Raw genomic sequence first — 24,834 nt, forward strand, 5'->3', positions numbered from 1 at the left:
TAATCAAAAGTATTAGAACACTGGAGATTGCTTAAGTAGCTCAAGCACCGCAAGAACACACAAATCACTAACCCACATCTGCCCTATTCGCTAAGAAACCTAGACAAAAGCATATCAGGAGAAACGGCTCCCCAGACAGGGATTGGGCTGAAGAGACCAGCTGGGACACTATCGGCTGAGGCTCAATTGAACTCTTGACTAACTAATTAAAAGCCCCCCCATCAGGCCCGAAAGGTCTGACCTGCATTTCTTAGCCACCTGGCACATTTATCAGGGATCAGAAAGATGAATGGTGTCCGCTGGTCGCGCTAATTTAACCCCTTAAGGACACATGACACATGTGTGAAATGTCATGATTCCCTTTTATTCCAGAAGTTTGGTCCTTAAGGGGTTAAAGGGGCACTATAGTCACCAGAACAACTACAGAGAAAAGGCAGTGTTTACATTGCCCCTAGGGGCACCTCCAAGTGGCCACTCCTCAGATGGCCACTGGAGGTGCTTCCTGGCTCAGTCCTCACAGTAGGCAGCTCTGCCGTTTAGCGTCTCCATGTTCTGCATGGGGACACTGAATTTTCCTCATAGAGATGCATTGATTCAATGCATCTCTAAGAGGAGGTGCTGATTGGCCAAAACAGCGTTTTGCCCCACCCCATTGGCAATTTTAGCCAATCCCATGCTTTTCCCATGGAAAAACATAAGATTGGCTAAAAATCTGCAATTCTGGTGTCACCAAGGGGGCGGAGCTCCCCGGCGGACTCGCGCGGCGCTGGATATAACGTGAGTTTTAATTGCTTTTAAGGGATCTGAGGGGGGCTTTTTCACTTTAATGGTGGTTTAGTACTATAGGGTCAGGAATACATGGTTGTGTTCCTTTAAGCCAAAAAAGACTCCACCCATCATTTGTATATCAAAAAATCGATTAACAGGCATGTCACCCCAGAAATCCACAATCGTTTCTGCTTTATTGATTTATACAGGGAGTGCAGAATTATTAAGCAAATGAGTATTTTGACCACATCATCCTCTTTATGCATGTTGTCTTACTCCAAGCTGTATAGGCTCGAAAGCCTACTACCAATTAAGCATATTAGGTGATGTGCATCTCTGTAATGAGAAGGGGTGTGGTCTAATGACATCAACACCCTATATCAGGTGTGCATAATTATTAGGCAACTTCCTTTCCTTTGGCAAAATGGGTCAAAAGAAGGACTTGACAGGCTCAGAAAAGTCAAAAATAGTGAGATATCTTGCAGAGGGATGCAGCACTCTTAAAATTGCAAAGCTTCTGAAGCGGGATCATCGAACAATCAAGCGTTTCATTCAAAATAGTCAACAGGGTCACAAGAAGCGTGTGGAGAAACCAAGGCGCAAAATAACTGCCCATGAACTGAGAAAAGTCAAGCGTGCAGCTGCCAAGATGCCACTTGCCACTAGTTTGGCCACATTTCAGAGCTGCAACATCACTGGAGTGCCCAAAAGCACAAGGTGTGCAATACTCAGAGACATGGCCAAGGTAAGAAAGGCTGAAAGACGACCACCACTGAACAAGACACACAAGCTGAAACGTCAAGACTGGGCCAAGAAATATCTCAAGACTGATTTTTCTAAGGTTTTATGGACTGATGAAATGAGAGTGAGTCTTGATGGGCCCGTGGCTGGATTGGTAAAGGGCAGAGAGCTCCAGTCCGACTCAGATGCCAGCAAGGTGGAGGTGGAGTACTGGTTTGGGCTGGTATCATCAAAGATGAGCTTGTGGGGCCTTTTCGGGTTGAGGATGGAGTCTACCTCAACTCCCAGTCCTACTGCCAGTTTCTGGAAGACACCTTCTTCAAGCAGTGGTACAGGAGGAAGTATGCATCCTTCAAGAAAAACATGATTTTCATGCAGGACAATGCTCCATCACACGCGTCCAAGTACTCCACAGCGTGGCTGGCAAGAAAGGGTATAAAAGAAGAAAATCTAATGACATGGCCTCCTTGTTCACCTGATCTGAACCCCATTGAGAACCTGTGGCCCATCATCAAATGTGAGATTTACAAGGAGGGAAAACAGTACACCTCTCTGAACAGTGTCTGGGAGGCTGTGGTTGCTGCTGCGCGCAATGTTGATGGTGAACAGATCAAAACACTGACAGAATCCATGGATGGCAGGCTTTTGAGTGTCCTTGCAAAGAAAGGTGGCTATATTGGTCACTGATTTGTTTTTGTTATGTTTTTGAATGTCAGAAATGTATATTTGTGAATGTTGAGATGTTATATTGGTTTCACTGGTAAAAATAAATAATTGAAATGGGTATATATTTGTTTTTTTGTTAAGTTGCCTAATAATTATGCACAGTAATAGTCACCTGCACACACAGATATCCCCCTAAAATAGCTATAACTAAAAACAAACTAAAAACTACTTCCAAAAATATTCAGCTTTGATATTAATGAGTTTTTTGGGTTCATTGAGAACATGGTTGTTGTTCAATAATAAAATTAATCCTCAAAAATACAACTTGCCTAATAATTCTGCACTCCCTGTACATTGAAACATCTATACAGATTTAGGTTCAGTTTTACAAATATGTAACACTGTTTAAAATAAAGTTATTAGGTAATTTAAAAAAATGTATTTATTGTAATAATATTTGTTGGTGGATTATGTCAATTAGTATATTTTATATTCTAATTTTCTTTTCAGTGTGGGAGCATTGTCTGAAAGACAAATGGAATTCAAAACCAGTCTATGTGGTCGGAAAAGCTACAGCTGCTCTTGGTACGTATTTGGGTCACTGCAGACATCAGTCCTTGGCCATTGTTTGTAGCATTTATAAAATGCTGATTGGTTTTGTAGTAATGCACAGTGGCCAGAATATTAAAAAAAGGTTTCATGTTTTGTCTACTTCGATTCCTCAAAACATTGTAGTCCACTACACAACTTCAGTATGGTACCAGGCAATGTATGGGGGGCAGATGGAATGTGATGGGACATGATGAAAATGTCCTAATGTCAGGATCGGGACAGGGATCCAACACGCAAAGTACAAACAGGTACAGGGTACGTATACCGGTCCTTAGAATGGCCGGGCTAACGTACAGAGAGTATAGAGAATGGTCAGAGACAAGCCGAGGTCGAGGGAACGAGAAGACAGGTAAGCGAGGAACAAGCCGGGTCAAGGATAACGGAGGTAAACAGAGTAAGGAAACAAGCCGGGTCGAAACCAAAAGGATAACTGAGAAACACCAGAGCACTGTGTGACTAGACAGGCTAGAACCACGACAGGGCAATGAGCAACAGGGCGAACTATGTTTAAATACCCTGGCTAGAGAGGATAGACACGCCTCCGACGAAACCTGATTAGTCTGTCTCGGACTGAGTGACAGGTCGTTCCGGATTGGCGTGATGACGTCGGCCTCCGGGCACCATGCTACAAAAGGAAGAGACTCCCTCGCGGCCGGCGTTTGTGTGACCGGGTCGACCGCGAGGAACAGAGGAAACATGGCGTCCGGACGGATGAACGTCTAAGTCTCTACCTCTCTCGGAGGTAGAGACTTCAGGTACCCTGACAGTACCCCCCCCCTCAGATACGCCCACCGGGCGGAAAGAACCGGGACGAGATGGAAAGCGAGAGTGATACGCCCTGCGGAGACGAGGAGCATGAACATCCTCCTGAGGTACCCAACTCCTCTCCTCAGGACCGTATCCCTTCCAATCGACCAGATATTGTACTTTCCCCCGGGAGATACGAGAATCAATAATAGAGTTAACCTCATACTCCTCCTGACCCTCCACCTGAACAGGACAAGGAGGGGCTGTTGTGGAGGAGAACCTGTTACAAATAAGAGGTTTCAGCAACGACACATGAAACGAGTTAGGGATGCGTAAGGTATCAGGAAGAGCTAGACGATACGCAACTGGATTGATACGAGACAACACCCTGTAAGGTCCAATATAACGGGGAGCGAACTTCATGGAGGGCACCTTTAAACGGATGTTCCTCGTGCTCAACCATACCCTATCACCCGGAACAAAGAGCGGAGCCGCCCTTCTACGTTTATCAGCATGTTTCTTAACCAGCATAGAATTGTGCGTAAGGATTTGCCGAGTTTGATCCCACAACTTCCTCAAATTAGCAACATGAACATCAACCGACGGCACCCCCTGGGAAGGAGAAGCCGAAGGAAGAATAGACGGGTGAAAGCCATAATTCATGAAGAAGGGGCTTGAATGAGTAGAATCGCAAACGAGATTGTTGTGTGCAAACTCTGCCCAAGGAATCAAACCGACCCAATCATCCTGGTGTTCGGAAACAAAACATCGCAAATATTGTTCAATTTTCTGGTTGGTACGTTCAGCAGCTCCATTAGACTGAGGGTGATAGGCAGAAGAAAAGTTCAATTTGATACCAAGTTGCGAACAGAAGGACCTCCAAAAACGGGAAATAAATTGGGAACCTCTGTCAGACACAATTTGAGAGGGTATCCCATGTAGGCGAAAAATCTCCCTAGCGAATATCTCGGCCAATTCGGGAGAAGATGGAAGTTTAGGCAGAGGAATGAAGTGTGCCATCTTAGTGAATCTGTCAACCACGGTGAGGATAACAGTCTGTTTTTTAGAGATAGGTAGATCGACAATAAAGTCCATGGCCAAGCAGGACCACGGCTTCTCTGGAACTTCTAAGGGGTGCAGGAATCCACAAGGAAGCGTATGAGGTTGTTTGGTCTTAGTACAAACCTCACATGCAGCGATGAAATCTTTAGTATCCCTACGTAAAGCAGGCCACCAGAAATCCTTAGAGATCAACGCAAAAGTCTTGCGAATACCAGGATGTCCCGCCATCTTGCTGTTATGGAAACACTGCAACAGTTCCAGTTGAAGAGCAGGAGGAACGAAATGTCGACCCACAGGAGTCTGTCTAGGTGCTAAATGTTGTAGCTTAACGATCTCGGCCAGTAACGGAGAATGAATCCTGAGATTCGTATTAGCAACAATATTGCATTTCGGAACTATAGAGGAAAGAACCGGCTCAGGTACAGTAGAAGGTTCATACTGGCGAGATAAGGCATCGGCTTTAGAATTTTTTGAACCAGGTCTATAAGTCAGCACATAGTTGAAGTGAGTCAGGAATAAGGACCAACGAGCCTGCCTAGAGGACAGGCGCTTAGCCTCCCCAATGTAGGACAAGTTCTTGTGGTCCGTCAGGATAGTAATAGGGTGTAAGGTTCCCTCTAATAAATGTCTCCATTCCTTTAAGGCTTTAATGACTGCTAAGAGTTCTCTGTCGCCGATGTCATATCTGCTCTCAGGGCCCGAAAGTTTCCTAGAAAAAAAACCACATGGGTGCAATGGTTTATCTACCCCCAATCTTTGTGACAGAACCGCCCCAACTCCTGTCTCAGAGGCATCGACCTCGAGCAGGAACGGTAAGGTCGTATCCGGATGGACTAGTATTGGAGCAGAAGCAAAAAGTTCTTTGAGACTCTTGAAAGCAGCTAGAGCATCAGTAGACCATGTCTTAGTATCCGCCCCTTGTTTGGTCATATTGGTGATGGGCGCAATAATAGACGAGTAGCCCTTAATGAAGCGTCTATAATAATTAGAGAAGCCAATAAATCTCTGAATAGCTTTGAGTCCCTGAGGCAATGGCCAATCTAAAATAGACTGGAGTTTGTCAGGATCCATCTTAAAGCCCTCCCCAGAAATCACGTATCCAAGAAAGTCTATCTGGGTCTGGTCAAAACTGCATTTCTCAAGTTTACAGTACAAACCATGTTGTAAAAGTTTGTGTAATACCTGTCTGACTTGTCGATGGTGGGTCTCAATCTCTTTAGAGTGTATGAGTATGTCATCCAGGTAGACAATAACACAATCATGTTGAAATTCCCTAAGAACTTCGTTAATCAAATCTTGGAAAACTGCAGGTGCGTTACAGAGACCAAAAGGCATGACCGTATACTCATAATGACCATAGCGGGTATTAAACGCTGTCTTCCACTCATGGCCTTGCTGAATTCTCACCAAGTTGTACGCCCCTCTGAGGTCCAACTTGGTGAAAATCTTAGAGCCCTTTAACCGATCAAAGAGTTCTGTAATCAAGGGGATAGGATAGGCATTCCTGATGGTTATTTTATTCAACCCTCGATAATCGATACAAGGTCTGAGTGACCCATCCTTCTTCTTAACAAAAAAGAACCCAGCCCCGGCAGGAGATGAGGATCTCCTGATAAATCCCTTGTCTAAATTCTCCTGAATATACTCCTCTAAAACAGCATTCTCTTTAGTGGATAGAGGGTATACATTGCCCCTAGGAGGCATGGTACCAGGTAATAGGTTAATTTTACAATCAAAGGACCTGTGTGGAGGTAGAGTATCAGCGTTCTTTTTATCGAATACTGCCTTTAAGTCCATGTACAAAGGAGGTATCTGTCTCTCTTTAGGCTGGGTAGTAGTGTCAGGTGTGTAAATTACAGCCAAAGGGGATACCTTCTGTAAACACCTCTCCTGACAACCCTGACCCCACGAGAGTATCTCCCCTAACTCCCAATCGATAGTAGGGTTATGTCTCTTTAACCATGGATACCCCAGGACTATGGGAACGGAAGGGGACGAAATAAGCATAAGAGATATACTCTCCTCGTGTAAGATACCAACAGACAGGCTCATGGATATAGTCTCATGAGTAATAACAGGCTCGAGTAGTGGTCTACCATCAATGGCCTCAACGGCCAAGGGGGTCTCTCTTAACTGGGAAGGAATAGTGTGCTTAGTGGCAAAGGCTTGATCGATAAAATTCTCAGCAGCGCCGGAATCTATCAATGCCACGGTCTTAAGTACTTCCTTCTTCCATGTTAAAGAAACTGGTAGTAAAAGCCTGTGATCTTTGTAATTATGCGTAGAGGACAAAATAGAAACACCCAAGGCCTGTCCTCTAGAGAAACTTAGGTGCGGGCGTTTCCCGAGCGAACAGGACAATTCAGGCGTAAATGACCTCTGACTCCACAATACATACACAATCCCTCCCTTCTCCTGTACAGTCTCTCCTCTTCTGAGAGATGAGTATTGCCTATCTGCATAGGTTCAGGAATCAGTGAGGTATTGGACTCAGGACTTAGAAATGCGGGTGCTAATTTAAAGGCAGGTCTTAGGTTCCTCTCTCGAGTGTTCTGTCTTTCTCTTATACGTTCATCAATACGAGAAATGAACGAAATTAAGTCCTCTAAATTCTCTGGTAGCTCCCTAGTAGCAATTTCGTCAAGGATAACATCTGATAACCCGTTCAAGAATACATCCATATAAGCCTGTTCATTCCACTTAACTTCTGACGCCAGAGACCTGAACTCTAGTGCATAATCCACTAATGTTCGGTTCTCCTGTCTCAGGCGCAACAGTAATCTGGCTGCATTGACCTTTCTACCAGGGGGGTCAAAAGTTCTTCTAAAAGCAGCTACAAAGGCAGTATAATTGTATACCAACGGGTTATCGTTCTCCCATAATGGGTTAGCCCATCTCAGAGCTTTCTCAATGAGTAAGGTGATAATAAACCCAACCTTTGCCCTATCGGTAGGATAGGAGCGAGGTTGCAATTCAAAGTGAATGCTGATCTGGTTTAAAAAACCACGACACTTCTCAGGTGACCCACCATAACGTACAGGTGGAGTAACACGGGAAGAGGCACCTACAGTAGCTACCTCTAGGCCTGAACCTACAGAGGAAATAGGAGTAGGACGCGTCTCCTCTGGAGGATTATTAGCACGAGACAACAAAGCCTGTAGTGCTAAGGCCATTTGGTCCATTCTGTGTTCCATGGCGTCAAACCTGGAATCAGAGGAACCAACCTGACTGTTTGTACCTGCAGGATCCATTGGCCCTGTCGTAATGTCAGGATCGGGACAGGGATCCAACACGCAAAGTACAAACAGGTACAGGGTACGTATACCGGTCCTTAGAATGGCCGGGCTAACGTACAGAGAGTATAGAGAATGGTCAGAGACAAGCCGAGGTCGAGGGAACGAGAAGACAGGTAAGCGAGGAACAAGCCGGGTCAAGGATAACGGAGGTAAACAGAGTAAGGAAACAAGCCGGGTCGAAACCAAAAGGATAACTGAGAAACACCAGAGCACTGTGTGACTAGACAGGCTAGAACCACGACAGGGCAATGAGCAACAGGGCGAACTATGTTTAAATACCCTGGCTAGAGAGGATAGACACGCCTCCGACGAAACCTGATTAGTCTGTCTCGGACTGAGTGACAGGTCGTTCCGGATTGGCGTGATGACGTCGGCCTCCGGGCACCATGCTACAAAAGGAAGAGACTCCCTCGCGGCCGGCGTTTGTGTGACCGGGTCGACCGCGAGGAACAGAGGAAACATGGCGTCCGGACGGATGAACGTCTAAGTCTCTACCTCTCTCGGAGGTAGAGACTTCAGGTACCCTGACACCTAAACAGCAACTCTCTTACATTCATTTCAGTCCAGGAAGAGTTCTAGGATTCTGGTGTAGGCTTGGTAGGCAAAGGGATGCCCCTTAGAGTTTGTGCCTCCTAATGTATTATCTTACTAGGATAGTAATCATCTTGTTAGAATATGAGATCCAGCTCTTAGATGTGAGCAGATTATTTTTTCCCATAATCCCATAAAGAATCATATGATTTGGCTGTTTTTTTACACTAGCCAATTTTTTTTTTTATATAAATACCCTCCGTAATCTAAATACACTCTAAATCAACTTCCTTGCTATACTAGCACATTCATTTATGAAGTTAGATTTTTATGAGCAATCTGCCTACATTTTAAAGTCAAAAGGCAACCTATGGAGAAACTTCTAATTTAAAGGCTTTGGTGCAAGGTCTTCTCTAATTCTTGAGTAACCACTTCTTGCATAGAAGTCCAAGGGAACTGCTACAAGGGTACCTCTCAACATACAAGTCCGAACTCTCTCTTTGATACATATTTTGTTGGTCACTAGAACTGTTCCTTCTTATGTAATAGGACTGTGAGCTTATGGGAAGTGTAGAACAAAGTCTTTTGAAAGTCCAGCATTTCCTTAATCTAGACTGGACTCTGAATCCTTTGACTGCTCCCCTTAAAGGTTTACTCCAACCACCAAATACCAGTTTTTTAAGAAAGTACTGGTTTTGGTTTGAGTAGCCATTTTTAACTTGCTCCTCCCCCTCAGAATAAAAAATAACGCATAACCTTACCACTGGTCAAGCCCCTAGGCCAAGTTCTTCAACCTGATCCTGTAACTCGGATGTCACTTCTTATTGTTGAGGGATGTAGAGGAAGAGCAAACTGAGTGGAGGACATGGGTGGCTTGGAGGAAGAGGCCATTGGACGGCTATCACCAACATTCTGACAACAGAGGTCCAGTATGCACAGATTTGACTTCATCCAGCCTGTAACGTTTGTTCTGTGCTGTCAAGTGATGCCCACATTATGTTGTTTTATGAGGAGTGTCACCTCAGGCAGCAAAGAGGTTTAACTCTGTATGTTCAGTGTTCCATAGCGAAACGCTGCTCAGAAAGAGTCCAGTCACCATGATGCCTTCAAATCAGTGAAGTGGTCCAGGTTCTTTGAGTAACCCTCTAAAGGGCAGTCTTCTACTTTAGTGGTTATAGCGCCTAGCAATGTCCCATGGTAAATAGTCAAATAGGAAAAATTAGCAGAAACATTCTACCCTATCGGATGCTATCCAACAGGAAAATTCTAACCTATAGGTTTCTAGTTGCATAGCTGCAAATCTATCACTTTGCTGTAAATTTGCTCAGATGTTGCCTTGAGTCAACTCATTCGTGAAAGTCATCTTTGGGAATTACTTTTTTGGGCTTGGCCATATCAAACATTTTAACAGCGGAAAATGGAAAATTAGTTTGCACAAGGTACCAAGGAACTATGGGGTTGAGATTTTTGATCTTTGTAAATATGGTATATATCAATATTTATATATTCAATTGCCTACACAACATATGGCAGAGAAGTGGAGCTCTTCAAGATAAAAACCCGTCCTGCAGTTCTAATAATCATTTCTCTTGCTCCATCATTTACTCATGCTGTACTGTTTTTTTGCCTTTTTTTTTTTTTTTTCAAATTATTGATCAATGCGTTTGTTCCATCAATTATTAATTGGGCTAGCTATGAAATCCCATATTCCGACACTATCTCTGTGTTTTCCTTAGACGAGCAATAAATCACACAGTGACAGATGTAATTTGTGTATTGCATATTTCAAAGACTCAGAGGAGATAACAACCTCATATCAATTTTATTTCCAACCCATGAACACATAGCAAGGAACAAACAAAGCTGTCTACACTGTGGGAAATAAAGATACTGTATTTCCTGATCAGCATTTCACAATTCTTATGTAGTATTTATATAGTTTTTTGCGCTGTATATATTTTTTTCTTTACTGCATTATGCATAATGCATTTCAGACAGATCATCCTTTCTTTCTTTGAGTAACCTATATTGTCCTTGAAGAATAAACAGCGGATGTTTGCAGCATATGGCTGTATGAATTAGGCTTTCTAGCCACTACTAACTCTCCTGCTAAGGCTGGTTGTGTTCATTTTTAAAGAGACCCAATAAAGCCGTCATGTCTGTTATACTTCACTAATATTCTCTTATATAACCTACCATGTCAGAAATCACTCTAACACTAGCACTCCAATTCCCCGAGCATTCCCCGGGCTCCTAGCCAAAGCTGACGCTGCAGTGCAGCACTGTAATAACTGAACAATTCACTGTTGGAATCTCAGAGAACTTGTGTACTCTTTGACATTAAAGATTTTGTAGAGAAACGCAGTGCTCAGAGGCATGTAGCCAAATTGCAAAAAAGGCACTTGCTACTAGAACGTTTGTTTTTTTTTTTTCCTTTCATTTCAAACTAACATAATGCTTATGATAGTTGCTGTGCAGAGATTTCCGCAGTAGTATTTTACCAGAATATGTAGATAACTGACAAATTGCTAGTCATATGACAGCCTCATTATCCGAATGCCACACTGTCCATGCCAGTTCACTTACATTCAGATCCTTAAGGCAACAGCAGTTTTCTCCAACTACCGTATAGATAGTGACAGGTCACTCGCTATAACTAAATAAAGTTATATAAAGCCCACCTGCATATTACCTCAAAGGGCTGGACACGTGTACAAAACAAAACCCCAACGTTCCGACACAGCTACTAGTGCCTTTTCAAGGGATTGAGCAAATATATACGCGTGGGTGGTATAATCCCCACCAGGGATGTGGTTTGGAGTGGTTGTATAATCCCCACCAGGGATGTGGTTTGGAGTGGTTGTATAATCCCCACCAGGGATGTGGTTTGGAGTGGTTGTATAATCCCCACCAGGGATGTGGTTTGGAGTGGTTGTATTAACAGAATATAAAATGATTTAACTCCTAAATGGTAGAAAATTGACCAGTGAAGGGGGCGGGGCCGGGACCTGAAGCTGAGCGGACGCCATAACTGCGGGCTCCCACCTTGACATTCACAAACCGCAAATATCCTGGAAAATACCCGACATCCGAACCTCAGCACACTGGAACTGTGATCAGGTCCACACACCGATCCGGCAGATGCCTTTCAGGTACACTCCGAAGTCTGGAGGCACAAAACCCAGGCCTTAGGCCTACCATGCACCGAGCATCCACGGCCTCGAGCAGCTTCTCGGCGGCGCCTACACACAAGGTGATTCCGACCCAGAAAACGACTTCTATCCATACCTACAGGAGGCTCCCGGACTTATGGGGAAATGCACCCAGAAAACCCACACGGGCTCCTCTACGGCACAAGACATTGGCACCTTGTTACAGCGACAGGCGCAGCCCAAGACTACCGCCAATGTCCAGACGCCATCCCATTTACCGGCCCACTCCTCAACCCAAACAGACCTGGCACTCAATGCCGGTAACAAACGAAACACCGGGAGACACTAATTTTGCCACCAAGCAAGATCTCCAAAACTGGATAAAGGACATACAAAAATCGCGGGCTGCGGATGTGGGGCGCCTGAAAACTGACATGTACAATGTCACGGAGCGCGTCCAAACGACAGAACAAGACATATCGGATCTTCAAACCGACATGGCAAACATGAAAAACGCCATGCAACAACTACAAGCCTCGCAGCAAAACCTAACGCTGCAACTGTCTACCCAGGAAGACTGGGCCAGGCGAAACCACGTAAAAATCCGGGGCATACCCGCAGATATCCAGGCTGACGAACTGCCGCACTACATTCGCAGACTCCTAGCCACCATCCTGCCGCCAGCAGTAAACCGGAAATTTGAGCTGGACAGCATAATACAGACTCCCGGTGACCTCCAGGACACCTAATACACCCGCTAGGGATGTCATCCTACGATGCGCCTCCACACGCGATAAAACCCAACTCCTGGCTGCAACCAGAGGCAAAACCCCCCCTTACGTTTGAAACGGCCCAGTTGTCTTTCTATCAGGACTTAACACGGGCCACGTTACAATGGCGCAGGACACTGTCACAAGTCACCTACGTACCCTCGGGGTGCCATATTGATGGGGACCACAAAGATCCCTGCAAGTCCCCCACAACGATATCACCCACAAGATAACATCAGATGGAGAGGCACCCGCGCTTCTGGCGAAACTCTGACTACCAGACCTTCCAGCCGACTTACCACAAGAGTTCCAGCACGGAATGGGAGACCCAGCCACCAGCAAGCCGTTCACCCCACGAGAAACGACGACACTGAGCTCACAACCCTGACAACAGCAGACGGCATGACCACAGAGGCCAATACTACTGGGCCGAAGTTGCTGCCATATAAAGACAGTGTACTTGCAAACCTTTCAGCACACTGTTTCTGCCATCGACATGGACCTTGGGACTAATTGTTTTGAATTATTTTCTGTTTACATGTGACGCCTGAAATCGCAGTTCTGACAGGTACAGCGAGGGAAATACAGCCAGGCCAGCAAACTGAGCTGACATACCGACATTTTATCACCCCACCCCCCCCCGCAGCCCCTTTGGTTAGGGGTAACACACCAACGAAGACCACCTCTCACCACAACTGGTCTCGCTACCTACTTCAAGTACAACACCCTGTGCTACACACAAAACTTGAGATAATCTTACACCCTACTTGCTCTCACACGCTATATGACCATAACTAGGTATGTAGGGAATACACAAATCCAAATGTCACCACCTGCAACCGACACACCCTGACTACTAATAATGTTGACCAAACATATTGCAGCCCCTCGACTCCAATGCTACCTAACATGTACTTCATTAGTTGACCTTCATCCACTGACGACTCATCAGCATAATAAGCAACGATAGATGGTCAGACTACCTATTCTATGTTTAATGGTATGAATATGCTGTTTCAATGGCTTGTATCAGCTGTCGTGGCAATACATGCGTGTATGTAACCTTAAGCACTACAAAAAAAAAAAAAATTGACCAGTGAAACTTCAGGGGCATGATCTATACACCAACACTGCTTTATAAAGCTAAAGTTGTTTTTGTACTTACAGTGTACCTTTAAGTGTGGACTTGTGGAAGTATGTCCTCCCTGACTTTTTTTGCATTTTTAATTCTGTATTTAATTTGATATCTAAATTCTTTGTAATTCTTGTCTGAAAATTGTCCCTTAGCAGTCTCATAAATGGCTGTGATGTTCTATAAAGTTATGTAACATTAAAAGAATGGCATGTCCATGAAGAGGATAATTTTCCCTTTTAACTGGATAAATAAGAAGGTAAATAACTGGATAAATAAGAAGGAGTCTTCATTGCCTAATTACTTAATCTTATACACCTTCCTCAAAATTCTACATACTACGGAGCAACCCTTCTCAAGTGCTGCCCATCAATATGTATACTTGACGTGTCCCTGAAAACATTATGAATCTGCTAACTCCAAGCATTTGGTACTTGGAACCACTGATATTGGTTTCCCATTGAAGCTAGTCTTTAATCCACAATACATGCTGCTCCAGTTACCCTGCTGACAGTCATTACTTTTCATATCAGAGCACGAGGAGGTTGCTTTATTATTGAAAGAAACCTTAAAAAAGAGTTTTTTGTGTTTTGAACTGTGTAATTATGTGGTGGTTTCACGTAGTCCGCTCCTACAGCAAGAATAATTGGCCGTATTCTTTTTAAAAGTCTTATTGATCTGAATTTTTTAGGACATCTATAACATTCGTTAAAAAGTATCCTGATGATGCGGACACGCTTTGTCTCGATGGTTTGTCGTGGAACCCTTCTTCAACTTTTTATTAGTGAGTTATTTAACTTTCACACCATGATAAAGAACATTTATAGACTTATTTTCCTGAGGACATACTTGAAACGAGAGAAATCTCAATGTATCCTTTCTGGTAAAATCTGATATAAATAAAAAAATAAAATAGAAATGACTATCTGTTGGATTTAAAGGACCACTATAATGTTACGAATACAAAGCAGTATTCCTAAGGCTATAGTGCTTTAGTTCTCCCCCCCCCCCCCACCTCCCCTACCCCTGTTTCTCAATGAAGTGGTCTGGGTGCCATGTTCCTCTTGTTTTAAACCTGCAATGTAAAACATTTCTGTTCTGCAGGGTTTAAATGCCACTAGTGGCTATCCCTTTGACAGTCACTAGAGGCAATTCTGTAGAAAAAGCCGAGTGAAGCTCTCATAGAGATCATCTGATTGACATAGCATGGCATTTGTCGCACATGCGCTTAATCCTCCAAAGATGATCTCAGCCAAGGAAGCGGGTCCACCATGGAGAGAGCAGCACTGTGTGAGATAAAAGGTAAGTAAAATACTTTTTTAAAGGAGCACTTATAGGGTCAGGAATAGTGATGTCCCGAACGGTTCGCTGGCGAATAGTTCCTGGCGAACATAGCTTGTTCGCGTTCGCCGCTGATGGCGAACATATGCAATGTTCGGTCCGCCCCCTATTCGTCATCATTGAGTAAACTTTGACCCTGTACCTTACAGTCAGCAGACACATTCCAGCCAATCAGCAGCAGACCCTCCCACCTCCTGGACAGCATCCATTTTAGATTCATTCTGAAACTGCATTCTTAGTGAGAGGAGGGACAGTGTGCTGCTGCTTATTTAATAGGGAAATTGGTAACTAGGCTAGTGTATTCAGTGTCCACTGCAGTCCTGAAGGACTCATCTGATCTCTGCTGTAAGGACAGCACCCCAAAAAGCCCTTTTTAGGGCTAGAACATCAGGCTGCTTTTTTTTTCCTGTGTAATCTAATTGCAGTTGCCTGCCTGCCAGCGTGTGTGTCAGGCTCACAGCGTATACTGTGCCCACTTGACCAGTGCCACCACTCACTCACTGGTGTCACAATAGCTTGCATTTAAAAAAAACCAAAACTTTTTGGACTGTGAAATAATAGCAGTCAGTTTCCTTCACGCATGTGCGTTTCAGGGCCTGCCAGGGCACAGTGTCACACCAGTGCAACTAATATCTGGTGTTACAGTAGTGTAAATTTAAAAAAAAAAATAATAAAATTTTGACTGTAATAGATTGAATAGCAGTTAGTTGTCTGCAAGCGTGTGTGTCAGGCCTACAGCGTCTACTCTGCCAACTTCTGCCAGTGCACAGTGCCACTCATATATTTTGTCCCAGTAGTTTGCATGCATAATACCATTAATCGAAAAAAAAATGACAGGCAGAGGCATGACACCCCGCAGGGGCCGTCGTGGTCGTGGTGCTGTGATTCCCTTTGGCCCTAGAATAATACCCAGTGTTCAGAGGCCACGTACCCTGAACTCGAAAAGTTCTGAGGACATAGTTGACTGGCTAACACAGGACACCCAATCTTCTACAGCTTCGGCTCGGAACCTTGACGCACCATCCCCCTTCAGCTTAGCTTCGGGCACCTCTCAAGTTACCACTCGCCTGCCTGCCGCCACCACCCAAGACTAGCACCACAGCCGCTTCACTTGGTATCTCAGAGGAGCTATTTACACATCAGTTGGTAGAAAGGAGTGATGCGCAAGCATTATTGCCAGAGGATGTAGATAACAGGGATATGTCTCAGTCAGGCAGCATTACACACATGGACGTACGGTGTGATGATGATGATGTTGTACCCGCTGCTGCTTCCTTTGCTGAGTTGTCAGATATAAGTGAAGTGGCTGATGATGACGATGCGTCCGTGGATGTCACGTGGGTGCCCGCTAGAAGAGAAGAAGAACAGGGGGAAAGTATAGATGGGGAGACAGAGAGGAGGAGGAGGAGACGAGTTGGAAGCAGGGGGAGGTCGTCGCAAGGAGCTAGTGGCACAGTCAGACAGCATGCATCGGCACCCAGGGTCAGCCAGACAGCACGCCAATCAACGCATGCTGTTGCCACCACCAGAATGCCGTCATTGCAGAGCTCAGCAGTGTGGCATTTTTTTTGTGTGTCTGCCTCTGACAACAGCGATGCCATTTGCAACCTGTGCCAAAAGAAACTGAGTCGTGGGAAGTCCAACACCCACCTAGGTACAACTGCTTTGCGAAGGCTCATGATCGCACATCACAAACGCCTATGGGATCAACACATGAGTACAAGCAGCACACAAACTCAAATCCGCCATCCTCCTCCTGGACCAGCATCTTCAGCCACGTCAACCACTGCTGTCCTCCTTGCCCCCTCTCAACCATCCGCCACTCCGTCTCTCGCCTTGAGCAGTTCCTGCTCATCTGCCCACAGTCAGGTGTCTGTCAAGGACATGTTTGAGCGTAAGAAGCCAATGTCACAAAGTCACCCCCTTGCCCGGCGTCTGACAGCTGGCTTGACTGAACTCTTAGCCCGCCAGCTTTTACCATACAAGCTGGTGGAGCCTGAGGCGTTCCAAAGATTTGTAGCTATTGGGACACCGCAGTGGAAGGTACCCGGCCGAAATTTCTTTGCACAAAAGGCAATCCTCAACCTGTACTCGATTGTGCAAAAGGAAGTAATGGCATGTCTGGCACACAGTGTTGGGGCAAGGGTCCATCTGACCACTGATACCTGGTCTGCAAAGCATGGTCAGGGCAGGTATATCACCTACACTGCGCATTGGGTAAACCTGCTGACGGCTGCCAAGCATGGAATGCGTGGCTCTGCAGAGGAGTTGGTGACACCGCCACGACTTTCAGGCATGCCTGCTGCCACCTCCTCTACTCCTCCTACTCCATCCTCTTCCATAACCTCCTCGGCTGAGTCCTCTTCTGCTGCTGCGTCTTGCTCCACATCAACGGCACCCCCCTAGCTCCCCAGGTACTATTCCACATCCCGGATATGGCAGCGTCACGCCGTCTTGGGGTTGACTTGCCTGAAAGCAGAGAGTCACACCGGACCAGCACTCCTGTCCGCCCTGAACGCACAGGTGGATCAGTGGCTGACTCCGCACCAACTGGAGATCGGCCAAGTGGTTTGTGACAAAGAAATTTGTTGGCGGCATTGAATTTGGGCAAGTTGACACATGTGCCGTGTGTAATCTGATCGTACAACGCTTTGTGCATAAGTACCCAGGCTTACAGGACGTCCTGAAGCAGGCCAGGAAGGTGTGTGGCCATTTAAGGTGTTCCTACACGGCCATGGCGCTCTTTTCAGATATCCAGCGGCGAAAAAACATGCCAGTGAGGTGCTTAATTTGTGACAGCCCAACACGTTGGAATTCAACACTCCTAATGTTCGACCGCCTGCTCCAACAAGAAAAAGACGTTAACGACTATTTGTATGACCGGGGTGCTAGGACAGCCTCTGCGGAGCTGGGATTTTTTTGCCACATTACTGGACGCTCATGCGCAATGCCTGTAGGATCATGCGTCCTTTTGAGGAGGTGACAAACCAAGTCAGTCGCACCGAAGGCACCATCAGTGACATCATACCATTTGTTTTCTTCCTGGAGCGTGCCCTGCGAAGAGTGCTGGATCAGGCCGTAGATGAGCGTGAAGAGGAAGAGTTGTGGTCACCATCACCACCAGAAACAGCCTTATCAGCATCGCTTGCTGGACCTGCGGCAACGCTGGAAGAGGATTGTGAGGAAGAGGAGTCAGAGGAGGAATGTGGCTTTGAGGAGGAGGAGGAAGACCAACCGTAACAGGCATCCCAGGGTGCTCGTTGTCACCTCTCTGGTACCCGTGGTGTTGTACGTGGCTGGGGGGAAGAACATACCTTCAGTGAGATCACTGAGGACGAGGAATGGGACATGAGTAGCTCGGCATCCAACCTTGTGCAAATGGGGTCTTTCATGCTGTCGTGCCTGTTGAGGGACCCTCGTATAAAAAGGCTGAAGGAGAACGACCTGTACTGGGTGTCCACGCTACTAGACCCCCGAAATGTGTCCGAATTACCGGAAGTCGGAAAGGATGCAGCAGTTCCAAAATCAATTAAAAAGTATGCTTTACACAGCATATAAGGGTGATGTCACAGCACAACGGGAATCTAACAGGGGAAGAGGTGAAAGTAATCCTCCTACGACCACGCCGGCAAGGACAGGACGCTTTACAGACGTGTTGTTGATGGAGGACATGCAGAGCTTTTTAAGTCATACGCATCGCCACAGCATCGCCACAGATATCGACACTCTGAGGAGTGATGAACCACTTGACTACTGGGTGTGCAGGCTTGACCTGTGGCCTGAGCTATCCCAATTTGCGATAGAACTTCTGGCCTGCCCCGCTTCAAGTGTCCTGTCAGAAAGGACCTTTAGTGCAGCAGGAGGTATTGTCACTGAGAAGAGAAGTCGCCTAGGTCAAAAAAGTCTAGATTACCTCACCTTTATTAGGATGAATGAGGGATGGATCCCGAAGGGACTGACAGTGGGCGATACATTCGACTAAAACAGGCCTGATGAGGGGGACTACTTAACACACCACTCCTATCTGGTGGCACATTAGATTACACGCGCAGTGCCCCAAATTTGAAGTAGGATGACCAACCAAGCATCTTTTTCCATCTCCCGGTTCCTAAAAGCGATGCCATATACACGTCCCCTGATAGGGGACGTAACCGGGATTAAACTGATAAGTAGTACTATTCCTAACACACCTTATAATAACGCAGATAGGAGTCTGAAGAAGAGGAGTCAGAGGAGGAAGGTGGCTTTGAGGAGGTGGAAGACCAATCACAGCAGGGGCTTGTTGTCACCTTTCGGGGACCCTTGGTGTTGTACGTGGCTGGGTGGAGGAAGAGACCTTCAATGACATCAGTGAGGACAAGAAACGGGACATGGCTAGCTTGGTATCCAACCTTGTGCAAATGGGGAGTTTGCGGTTGTGCAAATGGACTGTTTGCGGTTGTTTGCGGTGCGTTAAACGGGGAGTTTGGTCTGTCACTGTGAAGCAGGCGTAACCCTTACACTACCTGATCGATACAACATCATACCTGATGTTTTAAAGCACGTTATACAATTTAGGAATGTTAGGTGATTTATGCCCTTTATGGATTAAAACCAGACTCTGCATCAACTATGTAATTTTCCATGGGAGTTTTGCCATGGATCCCCCTCCGGCATGCCACAGTCCAGGTGTTAGTCCCCTTGAAACAACTTTTCCATCACTATTGTGGCCAGAAAGAGTCCCTGTGGGTTTTAAAATTCGCCTGCCTATTGAAGTCTATAGCGGTTCGCCCGGTTCGCCCGTTCGCGAACATTTGCGGAAGTTCGCGTTCGACGTTCGCGAACCGAACATTTTATGCTCGCGACATCACTAGTCAGGAACACAAACATGTATTCCTGACCCCATAGTGCTAAACCCACGAGTTAGGTGGCTTGCCCCTCCCATTTGCCCACTTAAAAGGAATTAAAACTCACCTTATTTCCAGCGCTGTGCGGCCCTGCCCCCTTGGTAACATCATCAAAATCAACGAGTTTTTCCCATGGAAAAATCGGCAAGGGGATGGGGACAAACGCCGTTTTGGCCAAACAGCATTTCTTCATAGAGATGCATTGAATCAATGCATCTCTATGAGGAAAATTCAGTGTCCCCATGCAGAACGTGGAGACGCTAAACGGCAGAGCTGCCTACTGTGAGGACTGATCCAGGAAGCACCTCCAGTGGCCATCTGAGGAGTGACCACTTGGAGGTGTCCCTAGGGGCAATGTAAACAATGCCTTTTCGCTGAAAAGGCAGTGTGTGCATGAAAATGCCTGAAAGTAATGATTATACTCACCAGAACAACTACAATAAGCTGTAGTTGTTCTGGTGACTATAGTGTCCCTTTAAACTTTGCGGGGGCAGGGGGTGTTCACCTAAATGGTGATTAGAACACTATAGCGTCAGAAATACGCATTTGTATTGCCAACGCTGTAGTGTTCCCTTAAACGCAATTAAAATGCTTATTAGTTGTGCTAACATTTATTTTAGACTTTTTTATTGTTGTTTTGATCAGTTTTATTTCTGACAGATCCATGCTAAAATCAATCCTTTCCTGTGATAGATTGTCATTGGATATACTCCCTATTAATAATTAAGAGGTTTGTGTCAACATCCGGGTTAAAATCACAAAATGAGATATAAATTGCCTTCATCAAGAAGAAGAGGCTTTCATGGTATAAAATTACTTTTTTTTTTTTTTTTTCACAAGAGTGTGCTTTAATTGCCTGTTAATTAGACCAGTCTAAATATTTAAACAGAGGCAGACAGCAATCTCCTGTGTGATGGATAAATTAATCAGGGATATTTTTTTTTTTTTCCTTTTTTGCTAGGTCACACTGTATGTTAATGTGACAAGCTTTTTTTTTTCTTTCCGTTTTTAGAAGTAACTTTTTTTTTATTTTTTTTTTTTATTTCTGTTACATAGCTTTTCACACTTATGAGATGCTAATATTTATTTGCCGCTGCAGTTTGAACCTCGGAATGGAGCTGTCACACGACTTGCTTTGGTATCTTAACAAACACTGTGTTGATGGTGACATAATTTAACGTGAAATGTCTTGGTGTCAATGCAAATTGGATTGGAAGCCAAGCAGTGTTTACTTTAACACATTCAATGGTAGAAATAATATGCAGTGTCTTTTAAAAAAAAAAAAAAAAAAAAAAAAGTATCAGATTACAGACTTTCTGATTTAAAAAAAATAAAAATTTGAGAACATGCAATGGCTAAAGGTAGTGATACATTTTGTGACCACCACTAAATAAAAAAATGTTGGCGCGTCCAAGAACACAATGGGTGTTGCCAACCCAAAACAAAACGAATCATTAAATTAATGTTACTTACAAGTAAGAAACGCCCGAATTATTATTATTACTACATACATGTAGAATGAATACATTACAAAAGTGAGGTGCTAGTTATAGACAGAGGACAGAAGGGCCAAGTAAAGGTTTTCTGTTGTTATTCTACACCAGAGTGTGTGAGTTGACCAAAAATGTCCTCAATGTACATTTTAGGAATATACCTAGCGGGAAATTTACGGAAACGTTGACGTCCATGGAAATCACATTGTGAATTACTAAAGCAGCGTTAAAGCAGAGCAGAAAATCAAGTCACAGTTTGCAGACATTAAAAGAACACTCTAAGCACCTTAACCTTTCCAGTCTGCTGTAGTAGTTATGGTGGCAGGAGTGCACTTGCTCCCTCGAGACTTATTTGTCAAAGTCTTTAAGAACATCAACTGAGTGCCATTTGCCACTGAATGTGGCCCTTTGTCTGGCTGTGCTTAGCTCGTGCGAGACATTGGATTAGTCTCTGTGGCACATGAGAGACCTCGGTAAGTTCTGAAACTGTTCTTATACAATTTGACAAATTACTCTGGGAGAGCGCCAGGGCATTCCTAGCACCATACAGGTGCTCTTTGGAGTGCTTCTTTAAATCTTTTTTAAATGTTTTCAGTTCTTTGAAAGATTTACATCAGAGAAAACACAAAATACCTTATTCCATAATACACATTGTAGTTCTTAAGTAACTAGACTTAAAGGGCCACACTAAACACATAAAGCACTTCAGCTATAAAAGTGCCATTAAATCCCATTATTCAATTAAGAAACACCTCCATGGCTGTCAATCAAACATTCACTTCCACTTCCTCTTCTGTAGGCTCCACTGAGCTGTGATAGAGCGTATCTGCCTGCTTACATGCGTCACTGTGGGCCTGCGTGCATGCGCATTCACAGGGCTTCATTTTACCTGTTCCTCTCTGGCTCCATGCCAAACTCATCTGTCCCCCTAGCACCTATTCCCTCTCTGGCTGCCACCTTCACTTGGTAATTTCCTGTGCAGGGGAAAAAGGGGAAGGCTTGCAAAGGCTGCAGACAGAAGATATGCATCTTTTATGGACGTTTTTAGAAAAGCTCCTAAAGAAAGAAAGAAATGCATGTATGAGGCCATTTAAGGTATAACTACTAAATCGTGATTTTTAAAAAACAAATATAAATTTGTTTTTATAGGCACTATAGGCACCGAAAGCTAGTTTTGTAAATAGGGAGTCACTGATTGGCTGAGAGTGTAAGTTGACTGCTCTCAGCTAATCAGTGGTGCCCCTGCATAGCGGCACTCTGTGCTTTAACCCCTTTAGGTAGGAGTGCGCCCAGGGGCCTACTGGCACCATAACAACTTATTTTAGATGAAGTTGTTATGGTGCCTAAACTGTCCCTTTAAACTAAAGTTTTTTTGGTGTTTATAGTATCCCTTTAAGCATTGATGGCAGTAGAAACCGCGTCGTATCAGAATTGATGCCTCCACACCTTAACTCAGGCAGACTACTGGTAACTACTGGTAATTTTTTTCACTATGCAGGAAACTCTATATGAAACTGATGATGGCCAGTGATACACTCAAGAAGATAGTTACTTCAATCCCTATCTCTCACAGGATCATTAAAGATTTCAGGGTGGTTCACTGAAGGGAATTTTAAATTTAAGCCACAACAGCAAAACTGTAATAGTCCAGGAAAGTAGGTATATTTTTAGTTTGGATATTTTGCCGTAAAATTTGTTAGAACTTTTAAATGTAATTAATTTAACACTTTTAACCCCTTAAGGACCAAACTTCTGGAATAAAATGGAATCATGACATGTCACACATGTCATGTGTCCTTAAGGGGTTAAAGTAAAAGTCCTGAAAGTGTGTTTGCCTTACAATAATATGAATCCTGCAAGAATCATAAAGCATAAATATTGCAGAAGCACAGGAGGGCCATTTAAAGAATTCATTTCAATTTTATTGACGATCTGAGTTTCCCTCCTACCAGGGTATTCAAAATCATAGCAAGCACAGGCTTATCTTAACCCCTTAAGGACCAAACTTCTGGAATAAAAGGGAATCATGACATGTCACACATGTCATGTGTCCTTAAGGGGTTAAAGGGACACTCCAGGCACCCAGACCACTTCTGCTCATTGGAGTGGTCTGGGTGCCAACTCCCACTACCCTTAACCCTGCAAGTGTAAATATTGCAGTCTAGACAGCCACTAGAGGTCACTTCCTGCATCATAGCACAGATTATCTGTGCTAGAGCGTCGCTGGACGTCCTCACGCTGTGTGAGGACCTCCAGCGTCGCTCTATTCCCCATAGGGAAGCATTGAAATTCATTTTAAATGCTTTCCTATGGGATGCGCCAATGCGCGGCATTGCCGCGCATGCGCATTAGGTCTCCTCGGCCGGTGGGCGGGATCAGTCTCGCCCACCGGCCGACGGAGGAAGAAGGTGGAGCGGCGGGGGAGGTGCAGGCAGCGACGTGGGACATGTCGCTGCCTGAGGTAAGTGACTGAAGGGGTTTTCACCCCTTCAGCAACTGGGGATTGGGGGGTGGGAGGGAGAGGAATCCTGCAGTGCCTGGAAAACTGATTGTTTTCCTGGCACTGGAGATTCCCTTTAACCATATGTGGTCATTTATCTGGGCAGAGCTACTCATGGGGTGCAAGGCTGAGATTTCACAGCTGTGAATGGTTGGTCTGCTAAAGCTGTTACCATAAATATATAGCTTATACAGTCACCTGGCCTTCCCCTAATAACTATATTAGATGTACAAAAAGACTGCAATGCTTACATTATTTTCCACAATAGAGTGTGGTTAGCAGCTCACGTGTTCTCCTTTTTTCTTTTTTAAATAGTTTATTTGTATTTTTCAGGTTTTAAAAGGTGACATTAGGTAATTTATAGTTAAAGACAAGATTACAGTAACCTACAGAGGTAAGGGTATTGAACAATACAGAACAGGACACTTCAGGCCAAATGTGCACATCACACTTGTGTAAAGGAGGGGTATCGTTAAACAATAATTGAAACAGAAGTACCAGTGTCTATCATTATCTATTGACTGACCTGGCGTTTGGTAGTTGGTCTCTTAAAGCACTATGGACACACTGTTTGGTGATGGCCCTTATCCACCATAATGTTTTTTTGCTCAGTTAAATGTTATCTCATTCACTCGGTTTGTAACTTTAAATGATGAATGGGGGAGGGGGGAGGTGCCCATTCATTTCCAATAGACAGGCAATGGACAACACCAGACGGGCCATAGACCTCATTTGAACCCACCCCCCAGATTTGCAATTTCCGACTCTCCCCTCTCCGGTTTCTTCAGAAGCCTTTTTAAGGTGAAACGCGTCAAGTGGGACTTTTTAGCGATTGCATATGCTATTTTTAGTATTTTCTTGTTAATAAAAGGTATGTATTTTTTAAAAATTCCCTTTATTATTATTTTCATCTACTTTGGATCTCCTATTCCGTCCAATTCCTGGTAACCATCATATTCCCTGGTGGGGATGATACCACCTATGCCATACTGACTAGAGCAAGTTGTGCTCTAGCAAATATGAGTATGTTGTTATCTTTTTTTTTTTTTTTTTAATTCTTTATTTTTGTTGAGGCATATGCTTATGGGGGTACAGAAAAAAGAGAGGGAGACGTTCAAGAGTTGCACAAAATAGGGT

The 24,834-nt window shown here is 44.6% G+C and overlaps 1 protein-coding gene across 1 annotated transcript in view; it reads left to right on the forward strand.

Annotated features, from left to right (window-relative positions):
- UROS (uroporphyrinogen III synthase) overlaps window positions 1–24,834 on the forward strand; it is a 101,422-nt gene that overhangs the window by 41,710 nt on the left and 34,878 nt on the right. The window contains exon 5 of the mRNA XM_063435077.1: window positions 2,686–2,760. Coding sequence (XP_063291147.1) covers window positions 2,686–2,760 — 75 coding nt within the window. The remainder of the gene's footprint in view (window positions 1–2,685; window positions 2,761–24,834) is intronic.

Source organism: Pelobates fuscus, chromosome 10 (assembly GCF_036172605.1).
Source record: "Pelobates fuscus isolate aPelFus1 chromosome 10, aPelFus1.pri, whole genome shotgun sequence".
NCBI classification, from domain to species: Eukaryota; Metazoa; Chordata; class Amphibia; order Anura; family Pelobatidae; genus Pelobates; species Pelobates fuscus.